At 49.7% G+C, this 15947-nt stretch overlaps 1 protein-coding gene across 3 annotated transcripts in view; it reads left to right on the top strand.

Moving 5' to 3' along the window:
• Positions 1 to 15947, top strand: part of AXIN1 (axin 1) — an 85347-nt gene that overhangs the window by 13717 nt on the left and 55683 nt on the right. For 2 of the 3 annotated variants that reach the window (XM_064672655.1, XM_064672653.1), the window contains exon 3: positions 2222 to 3193. In XM_064672655.1, the coding sequence (XP_064528725.1) occupies positions 2316 to 3193 (878 nt within the window). In that variant the 5' untranslated portion in view covers positions 2222 to 2315. Of the gene's footprint in view, positions 1 to 9; positions 237 to 2221; positions 3194 to 15947 lie in introns of those variants that run through there. The other variant, XM_064672654.1, reaches the window with a different exon arrangement.

The raw sequence follows: 15947 nt of genomic DNA, 5'->3' as shown, positions 1-15947 counted from the left end.
GGGCTGGGAGGCAGCGGCGCAGGCGGAGCGGAGCGGGGCTCGGCTGCTGCTGCTGCCGCTGCCGCCGCTGCTGCTCCCGATCGCTCCCCGCCGCCGCCAACCCGCCCGCGGCCGAGGCCATGGGCGTCCCGAGCCGCCCGCTTTGTGCCGCCGCAGCCCCGCCGGGCCGCCGCCGCCGCTGAGCCGCATGGGCCGGGCCCCGCGCCGCCCCGGGCCGCCGCCGCCGCTCCGCGCGGGTGAGTGAGGCGGCCCCGGCCCAGGCCCTGCGCCGAGGCCGCGCCGAGGCCGCCGCGGGCGGGAGCGCGGGGCCGCGCCGGGGCCGCCGGGCCGGGCTAGGCCGCCCCGGGCGCGGGGGGCGGGCGGGCCGGGAGGGCGAGCGCGGCCGGGGGCGGTGGCGGCGGAGGCGCGGGGAGAGGCGCGGGCCGGGTCCCGCGAAGTTGCCCGGGGGGGCGGCGGGGGCCCCGCGCGGCGCCCTGACAGCGGCGGGGCCGCCCCGCAGCGCGCCCGGCCCGGCGGCTGCCGCGGGGCGAACGGGGGGTCCCCGCCGGGAGCCGGGAGGGCGGCTCGGCCGGGCGTCCTCCGGGAGGCTCCGCGGGGCTGCCCCGGCCGGGGCGAGGAGCCAGCGCGGCCCCGGCGCAACAATGCCCGGCGTGGCCGTGGGGCTGCGGGGCCGCTGCCCCGGGGGTCCCCGCCGCCCGGCCGGGGGTCTCCGGGGACCTGCGGCGCAGAAGTGGGGGCGAGCCCAGCGCTCGCCTCCAGAAACGGGGTGAAAACCATCCGACCCCGCGGCGTGGGGCCGGAGCCCACCGCGTCCCGCGGTGCCAGGGCAGGGGTTTCGTGCTGGGGGGCTGGGGCCGGGGGCTCGGACGGCGCTGGCTCATTGCCGCGCTCCACACGGGGCCCAGCCGTCCTCACTGGCCGCCCCTGGGCTCGCTGGGTCGTTTCACGATGGACAGGTGGGCTGTAAGGGCTGGCACGGCATCGTCGGCGGTTCTCGGTTCAGCCGGGATGAGAAAATGGGAGGGAAATGGTATAGCATCCCAAAGACATGTTCCTTGAGGTGGGGTGAGCTTTGAGAGGGAGGGCGAGCTGAAATGTGTCTTTCCTGGTGTGTTTTCACATGCAATTGAGTTAATCCAGCGCAAGGAGTATTAATTTGTCAGGCAGCTGGTGCTCTGCAGTACTTGGGGCTTCGGCTGTTCTGTAGGACAAGAATTTTGCTACTGCCTTTAAATGATGAAGTTACCTTGTCGAGCAGCAGAAGTAGCAACCCAGGGATTACCCTTCCCTGCCTTCCTCTCCTTCCCCACACCTCCCATCCTCCATATTGACTCGTTGCTTTTCTTTAAAAACCTCCTACTTGATCGGGTTTCCTTCTCAAGGTGGTTTTCTCATCTTCCTTTGATGACCTGAAATTTTCCCAGGCTCGTAGCGTGCAATTTTGTTGGCGTTAAATGAACCTTTTCTCAACGGCTTGCCTACAAAAAAGCAGTGCCAGAACTGAGCTCCTGTGCTAACATGCCCATCTGAAGCAAGAATGCAGTCCAGATGCCCAAAATATTAGGGTCAGCGATGCATCTGGATTCCCCTAGAGCTAGTCGAGGCGACGGCGGCATATTTCTGAAACGCAGAGATTTGTGAGGAATGTGGCGCTGGTATGTCACTTGAGCGTACGAAAGCCACCTGTGTTTGATTAAGGTGCAGTCCCGCTTCCAGGACTAGCTGGGTATTCTTTCCAAATAATTTTCACAAGCCTCAGATTCCTGTTTGGGGATGAGAATTTCCTAGATTTGTAGCGAGATAAAAGCTGTGTTGCCTTAGTATCACCTGGTGCGTGTGCTGTGCAGAGGACTTGGTGGCAGTGCAGGAAGTGACATGTGTCCTGTGATACCTGAGTATGGGTCTCTTGGATGTGGGGACTGCCACGTCCCAGGGTCTAGTAAAACCACTGGTCTTGGGTAATGGGATTATGTTTTAGAGGAGCATCAGCTGTATCACTGATGCTGAATTCTGGTTGTACGGTTTTGGATGTTCTGTAACTGTCATTTTTAGCCTGTGCCTGGTTCGAGCCCAGTTCTACGCTCTTGGAAGTCACCAAGAGCTTTGCTGTTGATTCTGCCGAAAAAAAAAGAGGTGTTAGTACAGTAATGGTGCAGTGGTTTGTAATCTTAGCGTGTTTATTTCCAGTGATACTCGCTTATTTTTTTCTCCTCTGTTTCAGCCAAACAAACTTGTTTACCTTGGAGCTACAAATAGTGGTGATTTGAGATTTGAGCTCGTCCCCCGCTGCTCCCGCGCAAGCAAGGACCAGAAAAATGAATATCCAGGGGAAAGGCTTCCCCTTGGACCTCGGAGGAAGCTTCACTGAAGATGCTCCAAGACCACCAGTTCCTGGCGAGGAGGGGGAACTCGTGTCCACGGATCCAAGGCCAGTTAGCCATGGTTTCTACTCCAGTAAAAGTGACGTGGTTAGAAATGAGATGTCCACAGCAACACCGAGGCGCTCCGATTTGGATTTGGGGTACGAGCCCGAGGGGAGTGCTTCGCCAACTCCACCCTACCTGAAGTGGGCTGAGTCGCTGCACTCCTTGCTGGATGATCAAGATGGAATCAACCTCTTCAGGACTTTCCTGAAACAGGAGGACTGTGCAGATCTGCTGGACTTCTGGTTTGCCTGCAGCGGCTTCAGGAAGCTGGAGCCGTGTGTGTCTAACGAGGAAAAAAGACTCAAGCTGGCAAAAGCCATTTACAAAAAATACATCCTCGACAACAATGGCATTGTGTCCCGGCAGATCAAACCAGCCACAAAGAGCTTCATCAAAGACTGTGTCGTGAAACTGCAGATTGACCCCGACATGTTTGACCAGGCCCAAACGGAGATTCAGTGCATGATAGAAGACAATACCTACCCTTTGTTCCTTAAGTCAGATATTTATTTGGAATACACAAGGACAGGTGGGGAAAGTCCAAAAATTTATAGCGATCCGAGCTCAGGGTCTGGGACAGGTAAAGGACTACCTGGTTATCTGCCGACTCTGAACGAGGACGAGGAGTGGAAGTGTGACCAAGAGGCCGAGCCCGAGGCCAGCCGGGACTCGGCGCCTTCCAGCAGGCTCACGCAGAAGCTGCTCCTGGAGACGGCCACGCAACGCGCGGCCTCGGCTCGGCGCTACAGCGAGGGCAGGGAGTTCAGGTGGGTGAGCGCCGGGGCAGCTCGTGAACGGATTGGGGAGCCACTGTGGGGGTGGTAGGAAGATTTGGAGGACCAGTGGTGGTGGGGAGCATCTGCATCGGTGCGGGTTGGCGTTGCCGGGTGGTTCGATGGTGTGCAAAGCTTTGTTTGAAAGTGGTCGCAGGTTGTTTTAAAGGTGTCTCTCTGGCTGTTCCTGTCTGGTTGCGCCAGATCATCCCTGCAGCACTTTCCTCACCTGGAGGAACTGCTGCTGGATGTGGGCTGGAGGCAGGTAGTGCAGAGCCATGGGCAGCCCCCATGCACAAACAGGCAGCTGAGCCCTTACCTGCACAAGCAGAAGGTCAGTGCTCAGGTACTGTAATGTGGACAGGTACAGCTGGTGGTAACACTGCTCTGTGTAGAAATTGTTGTCATGAGCTCGAAGGAGATCCCTTGGTACCGTGGATGGGAGTTCACAGTGCATTCACGGTGCTCCCTGATAATGGTACTGCTTTGCAAATGAGATTCCCAGCACTGAATTATAGCGGTGTCAAACACAGAATCCCCAAATCCAGTTAAAACCATTCCCTGCTGCAGCTTTTTTCCCTTCATGAAAGTAATTGGTGTTTTTTTTCAACTAGAGGACTTGCAGTTTTGCAGCCTATTTTTTTTTCTGGGTCCCCCACCCACTTCCAGCCAACATGGATTTTGAAACTTGCTGAGAGCTCAGTTAAAATTCCAGACAATTAACTTAGCAGGGAGCTCTCTGGGATCAATAAGCGTGTGTGTGTCTAACCCTTGCTGAATCAACAGAACCCGGCCAGAACACATTCCTACTTTCTTTCCCCCCCCCCTTTTTTAAATAAAATCTCCTTGTTTTAAGACCTGCTTAGGCTAAAATCTGACGCTTTGTGAAGATTATGAAATGAAGTGTAGCTGAAGCGTCCTCTTCAAAGCCTCCTGCCTTATGAGAAGCATTTCTGTGTTTAATCTCCCCGGCCATCCCTTTAGGCGGGCAGCTGGAAGCGCATCCCGCCCCGCGCGAGGTCTCGGGTGCCTTTCAGCTTGCGAAATGTTCTCGGCTTGGTCCTTGTTTCCTTACAGATTTTGAGGAGGGTATGTTACATGTGAAGCTCTTTGGGAGGGGGAAGAAAAAAAAAAAAACAGAAGGGAATTCGCCCGGACTCCCGCTGTTTTAATCAGGAGTCAGAAAAAAAATATCCCGGTGTCTTGGGACTTTCCCGTGGAGTTAATAAAAACTTCAGCATGTAGCGAAGTGCGTTTTCACTGAGTGGTTGGGTGCTCACCATAAATGAAGGATTAGAAAAGGCTACAATTTAAGTATCTTTTTATTTAAGCAGTAATGGTGTTAATATTGAAAATAACTTACTTGAGGGTCAGCAGTGTTTAGTTTCCTTATTACACTAGGTAGCAAATCCTGCATGCCACAGGATTTTAGCTGCAGCTTAAGGCAAAAAGTGCACTTTACCCCTTACCATTATCTGTGCCAGATTGTAAAATGGTTTAAGGAAGGTGCTGTGAAATAAAAGTGTTTTGGAGTTCATTGGTCCTGGGCATTTTCATACCAGCTTGGAATAACACAAAACATAAATCTTTACCTGGGGGATGGAGGTCAGAGAAAATGTGTGGCTATTAATTTGTAGAGTCGGACAGCCTGTCATTGTGGCTACTGACACTCTGCTGACCTGTGGGGTAGGGAGGCAAGGAAATGTTTACCATTCTCACCAGAGCAGGAGCACTTCTCAGCTTGGAATAGCTGAAGATAAGGGATTTATTTTATTTTTTAAATGTTGGTCTGTCAGCTCCAGTAGCATCCAGAGCATCACCATGGAAGGTGCTGCTGAACTGCATAATCCCTGCCTTTTTTATTCTAAAAACTGCTGAGATATTAATTTATGAGGTGATTGTTCCTCTTTGTGCAAGACCTTGTGGTTGAATTAACCTTCTTCTCGGATGTTGTATAGCAATAGTTGCCTTGAATAAGCTCATTTTTAAGCTGTAGCTTCTCTATCCTGCAGACTTCTTGTTCATTTACTTTCTCACCTGAGGAACTGTGCTGGAAGCCGGTGGAGCTGCTTGCAGCAGGAAGTGATGGTTGCGTGCAGCATTTGAAAAGCTGGGTCCCAATTTATTTTGAAAATTTCCACAAACCTCCTTTTTTTTTTGGCATATGTGTGGAAGAATTTCTCATTTCTGTTCTTTGGGGAATGTTGAAATAAGCTGTTTTGCATTATATCTCAGGGCCTGTTTAATCTTCCCAAGACTGAACTTCTATTCCTTGGCTTCCATGGAAACCCTAAATAAAGAGGAATCTAAGCAAATGCAGTAGAAGTATTTCCCTGTTAGCAAATGAGCATCTTGAATCAGCTCCAATTTTTTTTTTTTTTTTGCAGCAGCAGAAAGTTCATAAATCTTGATGCGGTAGCTCTGCTCTCGGGAGAGCAAATGCAAAAAAAATTCCTCAAAGGGCAGAAAGACAACCCGTGATTAGCGTTGGGTGTTCCGAAGGTGTGCAGACGTGCAGGCACATTTGGGAACATCCCGAAGCCAAGAGCATCGCCGTTACCCACTGTGTTTTTGTGCGCGTCGGAAAAGGCCAATAGTCATTATGGTTGGGCTCCTGCAAATTAATTGGACATTGGTTATGGATCAGTGAACTTCAAAGAGAGTAACCCCCGAAGATCTCGGGCATTAACTCGCAGCTTCCGAAAGTGACACTAACGTGGTTGTGAGGGCGGCTAAATCGTTCATTAACCTTCTTCCGACACGCCGGGACAGCGTTCCTCGGAGCTGCAGAGCAGAAATTAAACCTGTGCCTGAGAGCTGCCCTGCAGCCTGGGTTTTGACTGCTCCAGGAAAACACACGCATCTTAGAGAGCTGGAAATTGGGTGTTTTGTGGTGAACGGTTGTGTCTTTTGTTGGGGTGGGTTTCTTCTGCTGTCTCTTTAGCTCTGCGTGGGAAGGCGCTCCCCTCCCGCTCCCAAATTATTGGAGAGCAGCTCTCACAGCCATTGCCTTTGCTTTCTTCCCGTGGTGGGAAGTGAGAAGAGCATATGGTGTTACCTGCCAGCAGCTCTGTCTCCATCTCTCCTGAAAACAAAGAAAACTGGGAGATTTGAGTTAGTTCTGCCAGTTGTTTTGGGTTTTGACCCGTTTCATGAAGCACACGATGCATTGAAAAGGAAACCTGGGTGATGGTGATGAGAGGACACAGTGATGGGTGAAGTCTCCAGTTGCTTGGTTTTGAAGAGTGTTGTGGTCGAGCTGCTGGGCACGGACGGAGAAATTTCTCAACGGTGTCTTTGATATACACAGGGGGTTGGTCTTTTTAAAGGAAGCTGGCTCCAAGCTCTAATTTCCACAGTGCTGAGCTGACTAAGCTCAGGGCATTTCACAAGTGTTGGTGGTTCAAATGGGAAGGGTGGGTGATGTGGTTCTCCACCAGGCCGGTAGAAATCTCCAGGAGAGCCCTTGTGCCTGTGCCCACGCACTGGCAACCTCTCCGGACGTGTGGGAGGGCAGCTCTCCCCAAAACACACAGCCAGCACTTCTTCATAACAGAGTATGAAGAGGAGGGCAGCGGGGAAGAGCTGATGGAGCTTTAAAGGGATGTGACAACCTCTGATGTGGGAGGATGCAGCGACAAACACGGCCGGAGAGGATCGGTGTAGGCTGGCTCAGGGATCTCCCCATGGCTTAGGCAGTGTAAACGGTCCAGCGGTCAGAAGCTGGGGCTGCATCAGGAAGGAGCTGGCTGAAGTTTAGCTGGCAGCCCTAATTTTGAGGTTGGCTGCTTCGTTCATAATTAAATATTAAATTGCACACCTCTGACTCAAGACTGTGCGGTGAAGGAATTGTCGTTAATTGTACCGACCGGTTGGAAAACCGGGGATGCAAAACCAGGAATGCTGGTGCAGGAGCAGTCATGTTTAGAAAGTTTAAAGATGTGTTAATGGTCTTACTGATGCTTCTTTTAACTGGAGAGGCAGCACGTGCATCTTGGAGTTAGGCTGTTGGAGCTTCATGAGAGCTCGTTTGCAGGGAAAAAGCATCATTTGCAGGGAATGTTAGACCCATATGCAAAGGCAGGAAGAAAAGTTTTGGATGCTTATCTTGAATTAAAATTGCTGGGCCTAGAGTATTATTTGTAATCAGTACAGCTCTATTTGGAATCCATGTAGAGCAGTGGCTATTTCCAATTTTAAAGAAAATAAGTTGCAGAAGAATAGTTTGGGTTCTGCATTGTTCTTGGAGAAATCAGTGAGTCCAGCAAGGAGGGGGTCTGATGCCAATAGCTCTAAGTGGTAATTTAGTGGCTGGGGCACTGTAAGATATACAGGACAGAGACTGATGGTGGTTTTGCACAGAAGTTAAGCCAGCTTTTTAAAATATGTTGTTAAGCTGATGAAACTTCTGTGTGGAAGTGCTTACATTACATTAACAGTGTAAAGTATTTATACTGACGGTTGCCAAGTTTTAAAATGGATTTTATTTGAAGAAGAATACCTTTTGTGCCCATAGCTTTGCCTCCACACAAATCAAGATGAAGAAGTGGTGTGTTTGTTGGTTGGTTATGGATCAGTGCTTTGCCTTCTTTTTAAAGACAGGTAGTTAAGCTTTTAGCACTCTCATTTGATAAATGAATAGTGTTTTCTCCCCTCCTCCAGCAAAGAAAACTTTGTTTTGTTGTGATTTTTATTTGAGTTACAGAATATTTCCTCTTAAAAGTACAGAAGGGGGATTATGTCCCCCTCCTTTTGGTACTGGGGGGATTCAGGTTGGACATGGGGGAAAAAAGTCTTGGGAGCATGATGCAGTCCAGGAACACATCACCAGAGGGGAGGGAATCTCTGTCCTTAGAAGGCTGAGTGGGTTGGACTGAGCCACGGCCTGACTGGTCCAGTGCTGGCGATGGTCCTGTTTTGTTGTGCACTTACAATGATGGCACAGATCATGAAATACTGTATTTTGAGTCTGACTGGTTTGGGCTCTGCCCAGTTTCAGAAAGAATTGGGTGCTAAAAGGCTGAGTGGGAGCTGAACCGCTCCCAGGCCGCTGAGAAGTGCACCCAGGAGGTGGGCCACGGGGGTGGGAACACCTTGGGTTTGATCTGCCGTTCAACTTGGCTTTATGTTTTAAGAGTTTCTTTGTTGTTACTATAATGGACTAATCCCTTGAATAATTACTTGCCATTGGACGTTTTAAAAATGACTGCCTCTTGGATGTTTTCCTTTAATAGTCTGTTGGATCCTGGATTTATTAACTGTTGAGACAGACTGTGAAATCCTGTTATGCCAGACTTTCTTGGTGGAAAAGGGACTGAGAAGGGTGTAGGGGTGCTGGGGAAACACACGCTGAGGGTAGAGCTGTTGACTTCTCCACCTTCCCAAGCCATGCAAGAAGTCCTTGTTGCCCACTGGGCTGGGTCATTGGCTGCCACAGCGTGTTGAGGTTGTGGGTCACCCCTAAATCTGGGGCTTCAGAAGGTACTACAAGAAGTTCAGCACTGTGGCTGCATGGTGCAAGGCCAGTCATGCCATCACCACCCGTTTGAAATAAATCATGGACCCGATTTTATTAAAACTGATGGAAAAACCTGGTTTCAGAAGTGACTGTCCGTAGTGAAGAAACTGCTGTGTTTAAAAAAAATCAGAAGAGAGGTGCTGATATCCTAAATCAGTTCCTGGATATATCATTGGATTATTAGGCTCATCCTTAAATCCATTAAGCAAATTACAGTTAATCAGTCAAATAAAAGAAGAAAGATCTTTCGCGAGGCCCCGTCTTTTGAGCCGTGCAGAAGCTGTAGTAATATTTTAATTTTCCATCTGTCAGTGAATGTATTCAGTCACTTTGCTTCCTTATGTGGAGGATTTGAAATTAGAAACTGAGGTTAATTATCTGCATTAAATGAAATATGTGAAGACCACAAAAGCAAAAACCTTCACGATTTGGTATGGTCTGTTAAGCCAGGCAGGCTTCCTTCAGAAGGAGAGGGGTTATTTTTCCCCGGTTTTGTTCCGATTGAAGGGTTTTAGTCACAGTAATTGAAATGATTAAAAAGTCAAATTGCTGGTGAATATAATTCTGAGCATCTCTCTGAAAAGATTTGACACTTGGTCGAGAGCAGGGGTTTGCTCAGCCTGGCCTTGCTGGGCCGAGTGGAGCAGCTCGTGTTGTGCCATCCCGGTATGGGTGAGGCCGGGTGACCTTGGTGCCACCTTACCCACCTCTTCCATGGCCGTGGGATGGCCGAGCTCTGCTGCAGGGTTAGTGGACCTGATTTGGAAGTGGAACAGTACCAGATGAGAGCTACACTTTTGAGCTTATCAGATACAAAGTGTGTCTGACACCACCCATCCTAATGCCAGAAATCAGCTAATTAATGCCTGCTTCACTTGGAAGTGCAGCTTCGGACTATGCAATGATGACACACTTGGAAATACAAATTCCCACAGCAGTCAGCTGGGTTTGAGGTGATTTGTGTGTTAAAAGGCTCATTTTTTTCCCCCATTTTGCAGTACACAGGTGGCTCAGGTGTGAGCTGCTCTGAGGGCTGCAGCGCCTGTCTCTGCTTGTGGGGGGCAAAGCTGCCCCTTCCTTCACTGGTGTAGCCCTGAATGTCCGGCTCAGGCAACTTCAGGAAAGGTCTGACTCTTCTGGGTGCTCCTCTCGTTCCCCTCATGTGTGCCAGAGCGAGCTGCTTTGCCTGAAGTCACGCTCAGAAATTAAATTGTAGCAGGTCACACTTGCGTGTAAAAGCAAAACCATCGCTACTCGTAGCCCTGGTCTGGATCCCTCACTGTTGTAAGGCAGTGATGAATTTAAGTAGAACCGTTGCAGTTTTAAGTCAGATTATCCGAATTCTATAAAACCCACGTGGAAATTGGATTTTACCTTTGAAGACTCCAGAGTACCCTTCTGTGGTAAGACCTGGAGTTTTTTGGTCTCCTGGCTCCTGAGATACAACCTGTCCTTAAAGTATCAGCTTTTTGAAGGTCTTCATCTGATCTAAGTAGCTAATAGATGAAGAGCTTTCATCTATCCTGATGAAAAGCAGTGGAGGGAGGGAAAGCTATAGCTAGAGGAAAAACCCTCTTTGAAATACCCCAGTGAGACCTACTGGTTAGCAGCAGGGCCTCATGTTAGTCCTTGGATCTTCAGAGCTAATGACCAGAACCTACTGGGTTTTATCTGTCAGCCCTCCAACTCCCACGTATTCCCTGTCCTGTTATAGACCAGAAAGTCAGTCCCCTCCCTCTCTCCATCTTCACTGTCCTGTTTTTTCCTGGGGGTTTAGTTTTCTGACGTTTATATCCAGCATGTGTTCAGAGAAATCCTTGTGCTGGAAGGAGGAGAGCAGTAGGCTTGGGGAGGTGGGATTGCCTTTTTTTCCAACACTTCATGTTTAGGGTGGGTTAGCTCTGCTGGAAAACCATACCTTTAGTGTTTAACAGGTTTACCCTTTTCAGTCATAAATTTTGGTCTTTTTCTTGGCTGGCAATCAGCCTCTTGGACTGGGTGAGATTTATCTGAAAGACCTCTGTGGGATTGATTGTTTGGTAGTCAAGGATCAGAGAAGCTGTGGCTGTCCCATCCCCGAAGTGTCCAAGGCCAGGTTGGACAGGGCTTGGAGCAACCTGGTGTGGTGGAAGGTATCCCTGCCCATGGCAGGGGATTGGAACAAGCTAAGCTTTAAGGTCCCTTCCAACCTCAGACCATTCTGTGAATCTATGACCTCTCCAAGCTTTCACAAGCAAAGTATGAATCAGAGCCAAGTTGCTGGAGAGCTTCTGGAAATTACAGGTAGGATCCGTGGAGAGAGGTGTGGGGCCTCAGTATCCAACTGTAGCTACTGCATTTGATTAACTTTGTCCTGGCCCTGTTCCGTGCCAGCAAAAGCTGTAAAACCATTTGGCACCAGACATGCAAATGAGAGCTGGGATGAAGCGACTGTTACCCTCGAGGATACCAAAAGAGGAGTCAACAAACAGAAATTATTCTATTAGCAGGGGCAAAGTTCACAGGTTAACCATCGTGTCAAATCAATGAAATACAGCCTTGATCTCCTGCACAAGGCCTTTATTGTGTATAAGTAAGAGTGCCCGGGCAAAGACAGCAAGTTCTTCCACTGTAACATTTGCAGTGTGCTGGAGAAAGGGAAGCTCTGTACAGATGGTGCATGAAATGCCTTCTTCAGACAGAGGCATCATTCCTGCTTCAAAAGGTTGTAAAACATGACCTTGGAACCTTCTTGCTCTCCTTATGGCCCTACTCAGATTGGATTTCCAAGGGCATGTATTTTTTATTTGTTTAATAAAATTTGAGGTCTTTGGCTAAGAAGTCTGGTCTTTGTACTTTTAATTCAGTCCATGTGACTGTCATAACATTTATTTCTTAGGAAATGAAAAATGTTCCGTCTTGAGCAAAGCCACAGAGGGAAGTGGTTGGGTAGGCTGGCAACCTCAGGTGTGTGCAGCATGTGTCTTCTGCTGATCCACTGCTGAATGAAGACCATCACCACAAGTCCTTTGTTGCTTGGTCCGTGGCTGTACCAGGAAAAGAACGGCAGAAGCCGCCTTCTTTGTTGTGGAAATACTGATATTTAATGTGTCTCTGAACATCTGCACTTCCAGGGGAACTTGGCTTTCCTCTCTTGGGAAAAGCTACTTTGAAGAGGCTCCTTGAGCCTCTTCTCCTCAAGGCAGGCCAGTGCTGGCAGAACGAGATGGAAATGGGCAGCAAAGGATGTGCGGATGTGTCACTGCAGTGTAGGATTTGTCACGTTGTAAAACAGCGCAGCAGTTTTCCCCTCCGGATATATCCAGTGAAGTTTGTGACCCAGGGGGATTTGAGTGCTGGGGAAATCAGGCCCAGCTGGAGGATTTGAGAAGGCAGAGCATCCTCCTGTCCCCAGGAGGATTGGGCCTTCCCCAGATGGGGCTGGCACAGCCTGCTAAAACTGATCCATAAACCTTCCTCCTGAAGAGAGGAAACTTTTCAAATGGGCATGGGAAAAACTTTCCTTTGGTAATCCTGGAGATAACAGGTCACACAGCTTCACCCAGTGATTCTTGCACAATAACTTGTGGTCAGGCTGAAGTGTCTATTTTAGAAAGGCATCCAAGTGATGGGAGGGAGGTCATGCAGCATTTTTGTTATCTCTTCCCGTGGTTAGTTACTCACTGTTCCCAGTGTGTTTCTTACTGCTCGTTGCAGTTTTTTCCAGCTTCTGTTTCTAGCTGCTGGATTTTGGTGTGTTTTTGCTCACTTTGGAGGCTCTAAATACCTCTGCACGTTTGCAAAAAGCCCTGCTGAATGGGTGTGAATGTTCTCCTTAGGTGGCAGCAGCTTTGTTATGGAAGGCCCTTTGGTTTTATTAGACTTTTCAACCCTCCGGTCGACTGTTAAACAAGCTGGAGCTTGTCATGGTTGACAAACCTTCACTCTGGTCTCAGACCTAACCTACCAGTTTAAAGGCAGTATTCTTTTGTGTGCAGGTTTCTGGGTGGGGACCATCGGGCTTCGAAGGGAAATTAACTTGCGGCCTCTCTTTCCCCCCCCTCTCCACCTCAAATAAATTAAGTTTTGTACTAACTGTTCTGTCACTTCCAAAGGCCAAAAGGAAATGTCAGCCTTTAGGTTTTCTGCTACCTGAGGTACTCGGCTGCACACTGAGAGTGCAAGTAGGTGGGAATGTGTAATTACATTATAAACAAAACAGCTGCACGATCAGTGTCAGCAGCTGAAGATAAAATGTAGGAAGTTTTTTCAGGTGATTCATCCATAATTATTTAAAAACATGTTGAATTTATTCTTGAGCTTTGGAGGAGAATTCTTGCAAGGCTGGCGTTTGCCGCCCATGATGTTTATACACCTGAGTAAATGCCTGTCTCAGCAGTTTGTCGGTGTTGAGTGCTCCAGATCTAAATCCCTTCAAAGGTAAACCCAGCACACCTTTGTCTCTGCTGCCCTTCCTGTCTCCAGAACTTTCACTGATGAGGTGGAATCAGTTGTAGCAGTGGCTGGCACTAGGACGGGCTGGGAGACAAGGCTCACACCATTGTCATAACTGTTAGATGCAGATTTATTCTGTGTAGGCTTAGGTGATGGCAAAGGCTGGATGACACAGTCTGATGGGACTGGTGGAGAGGTGGTGGGGGAGCAGCTTTGTATGCCCACAGCTGTGACAGCCAGGCTGTGGGCTGCATCTGCTCCCCTCTTGTTACATCCTTCCAGCAGTACCTGTTGTGTGGATTGTAGGGCTCCAGGGAAGAAGGGAGGGAAGTTCCTTTGGACTGTCCCTCTCAGTTGCAGCAGGCTGGCCACACCTGGTTTTAGAGGTGCTGGAAGTCGTGGTGCTTTTCCTGTAGTCATGTCATTGCAGGTGCTGGTGCTTTCTGCCCAGCTGGGCAAAACCAAGTATTTTTCTTTTGGGGAGAGGGGCATTTGTCACGTGCTTCTCTCTCCATGATTGCCAAGAAGTCGGAAGTGTGCTGCCCTGAGCTGGCTGGAAGCTGCTGGGGGGGCTGTTGTTGTTGTTTTTATGCTAAGCCAGCACTCTGCCCAGATAACATCCACGCAGGGCAGGGCTCGTGCCCGCATGGCCGGGAGGGCACCGGCACCCACAGCAACCAACGCCTTGCCGTTTCACAAGGTTCAGGGTGCTTTTCCTCCAGCAAGAGGCACGGCACGGGGGCCTGCTCCACCACAGCAGAGCAGGGGAAGGGGCTCTGAGACCAGCAGCTTGACTTGTGTCTCTGCTCCAGACATTAGCAGGGCACCCTCGGTCCCTGGGACACTTCACTGCTCCAGCTCCACTGCTCCATCACACTGCTTGCTGGAGGAGATGAGCAAATTTGAGGAAGGCACAGACTCCAGTGCTTGTTCTCGCCCCTCTCCTGCCGAGCCCTGCTGCCAGCAGCTCCAGCTTTAGCTCCAGGAGGCTTTTCTGCTCCTGCAGCGTTGGCAGAAAAGTCAGCTGGCCCCTTGTTGGTCTGTCTCCTTGACAGTCATCCACATCTCCTCTCCTTGAGACCTGACTGTCCCTTCCAAGTATCATAGGCTTGGGCACTCCCTGCCTGGGAGAGGTGGCTTGCTGGAGCTGTAGCCAGCGAGCTGGTATCCCACTGGTTTTATGGTGAAAATGCTGACCCTGCAGTGCCTGCCCGCAGCTCTTCCACGTGCTCAGAAGGGTAGATGCATCCTACAGCTCACTGGATTTGCCTTCCCAGTGGTAGGATACACTTGGGAGGCAGCAGTTGCTTGGACTCAGCGAGGTCATCTGGGTTTTGGTCCCTGATGGTGACGCCCTGAGTCAGCTCGGTGCGAATTGCTGTCTTTCTCACCTCCTGTAGTTCCTTTGTCCAGAGCCATCAACCACACTGCCAGCAGCCAAGCTACAAGCAACCCTTTTTCTTTGTTAATTGCCGCCTGTGGCTTGGCACCAGCAGTGTCAGAAACCCTCCCAGGTAGCCCATCTTGGGCTGTGGACTTGGGTGTAGTATGTTGCCTCAGGTGGTATGGAGTGGCATCATCCTCTCACTTCCCAGCTTTGGAAATCATCCTGGAAGCCTGAGCTGAAGAAAGAGGGTGGGACTGGAGCCAAACCTCTCGTTCCAGATGGGACAGTAGTGGCAGGAACACCTATTGTCCACAAAGGTGTTGCCAAGCCACAGAAGGCAATTAGCAGGCAAGAAAAATGTGGTTCCTTTAAAATTTGAATTTTAAAAACGGTTTTTCTTTTTAAATTGAATGAACACACATTGATATGCCAAGTAGGCAAAAATCCGGGTTGTAAGAAAATCTGAAATTATCTAACCAGTGTAGTTAGTGACTTAATAAACCAGGCAAACAGGAGTATATTCAGTCCTGAGTGTGAACAGGATGTATAACATTGGGTTACTCTGCCTTTGGCACAGAGGACAAGGAAAACAGTCCTGGAATATGGCTGGGAGGTCTCTTTCTAACCATACTGTTACCAAACCAGTTATGGTGGAGGTAAAGGCTTGAAAATAATTTTTTCCTTATTTTTAGGGTCACCTGTTGCAGATGTAAACTTTGTACTAAACAGTCAACCTCTTTGTGCCTTAAAAAGGTGTTCACAAGCTCTCCCTTTCCTACAGGGGATCCTTCTACACCAGGCCCCCTTCATGGTTTATGTTTGTGCTGGGCTGCTGCCTGTCCCAGGCTCTTCAAAGCACATTGTCAGCTTTCCTTGCATTAATCCTTCCTTCTTGCTCTTCCCATGGTCCCTATGATGCAAGATCAGAAAAGGCTGTTTCAGTATCTGGCCACAGCTAATCAGGATTTTACCTCTCTCACACGATTTCTTAAAATACTCTTGCTCTCAGTAAGGACCTCAGCTGTGGCCACCTTACCTGGTGTTGACACTTCAGGCTGGAGGTTGAACTACTCTGCTCCTCCAAAGGTCCTTTCCAACCAACACCTCTGTGATTTTAGTCCTTAATTAATTGCCAAGCGGATCCTCAGGGACTTCATCAGCTTTTATACAGCAACAAGCCCTCCAGAAATTCATGTGCTCATATGGTTGAAGTAATGTCACTAACAGCTGGACTGGTGGCCAGGAGACAGGGAGACAGTAAAGAATTGTGAAATACAATACGAGAGCTCTGAGGTGAAACTCTGGTTCCAGCAACCCCAGGCATATAAGTAAGGAAAAGCATTTTCCCCCCTCCCCCCAAAAAGGGAGGGATGAAATTGCTGTACTCCATCAGCCACTACACTGGATCA

Source organism: Pseudopipra pipra, chromosome 16 (assembly GCF_036250125.1).
Source record: "Pseudopipra pipra isolate bDixPip1 chromosome 16, bDixPip1.hap1, whole genome shotgun sequence".
Classification (NCBI taxonomy): Eukaryota; Metazoa; Chordata; class Aves; order Passeriformes; family Pipridae; genus Pseudopipra; species Pseudopipra pipra.
This window is presented reverse-complemented; position numbering and strand designations above follow the sequence as displayed.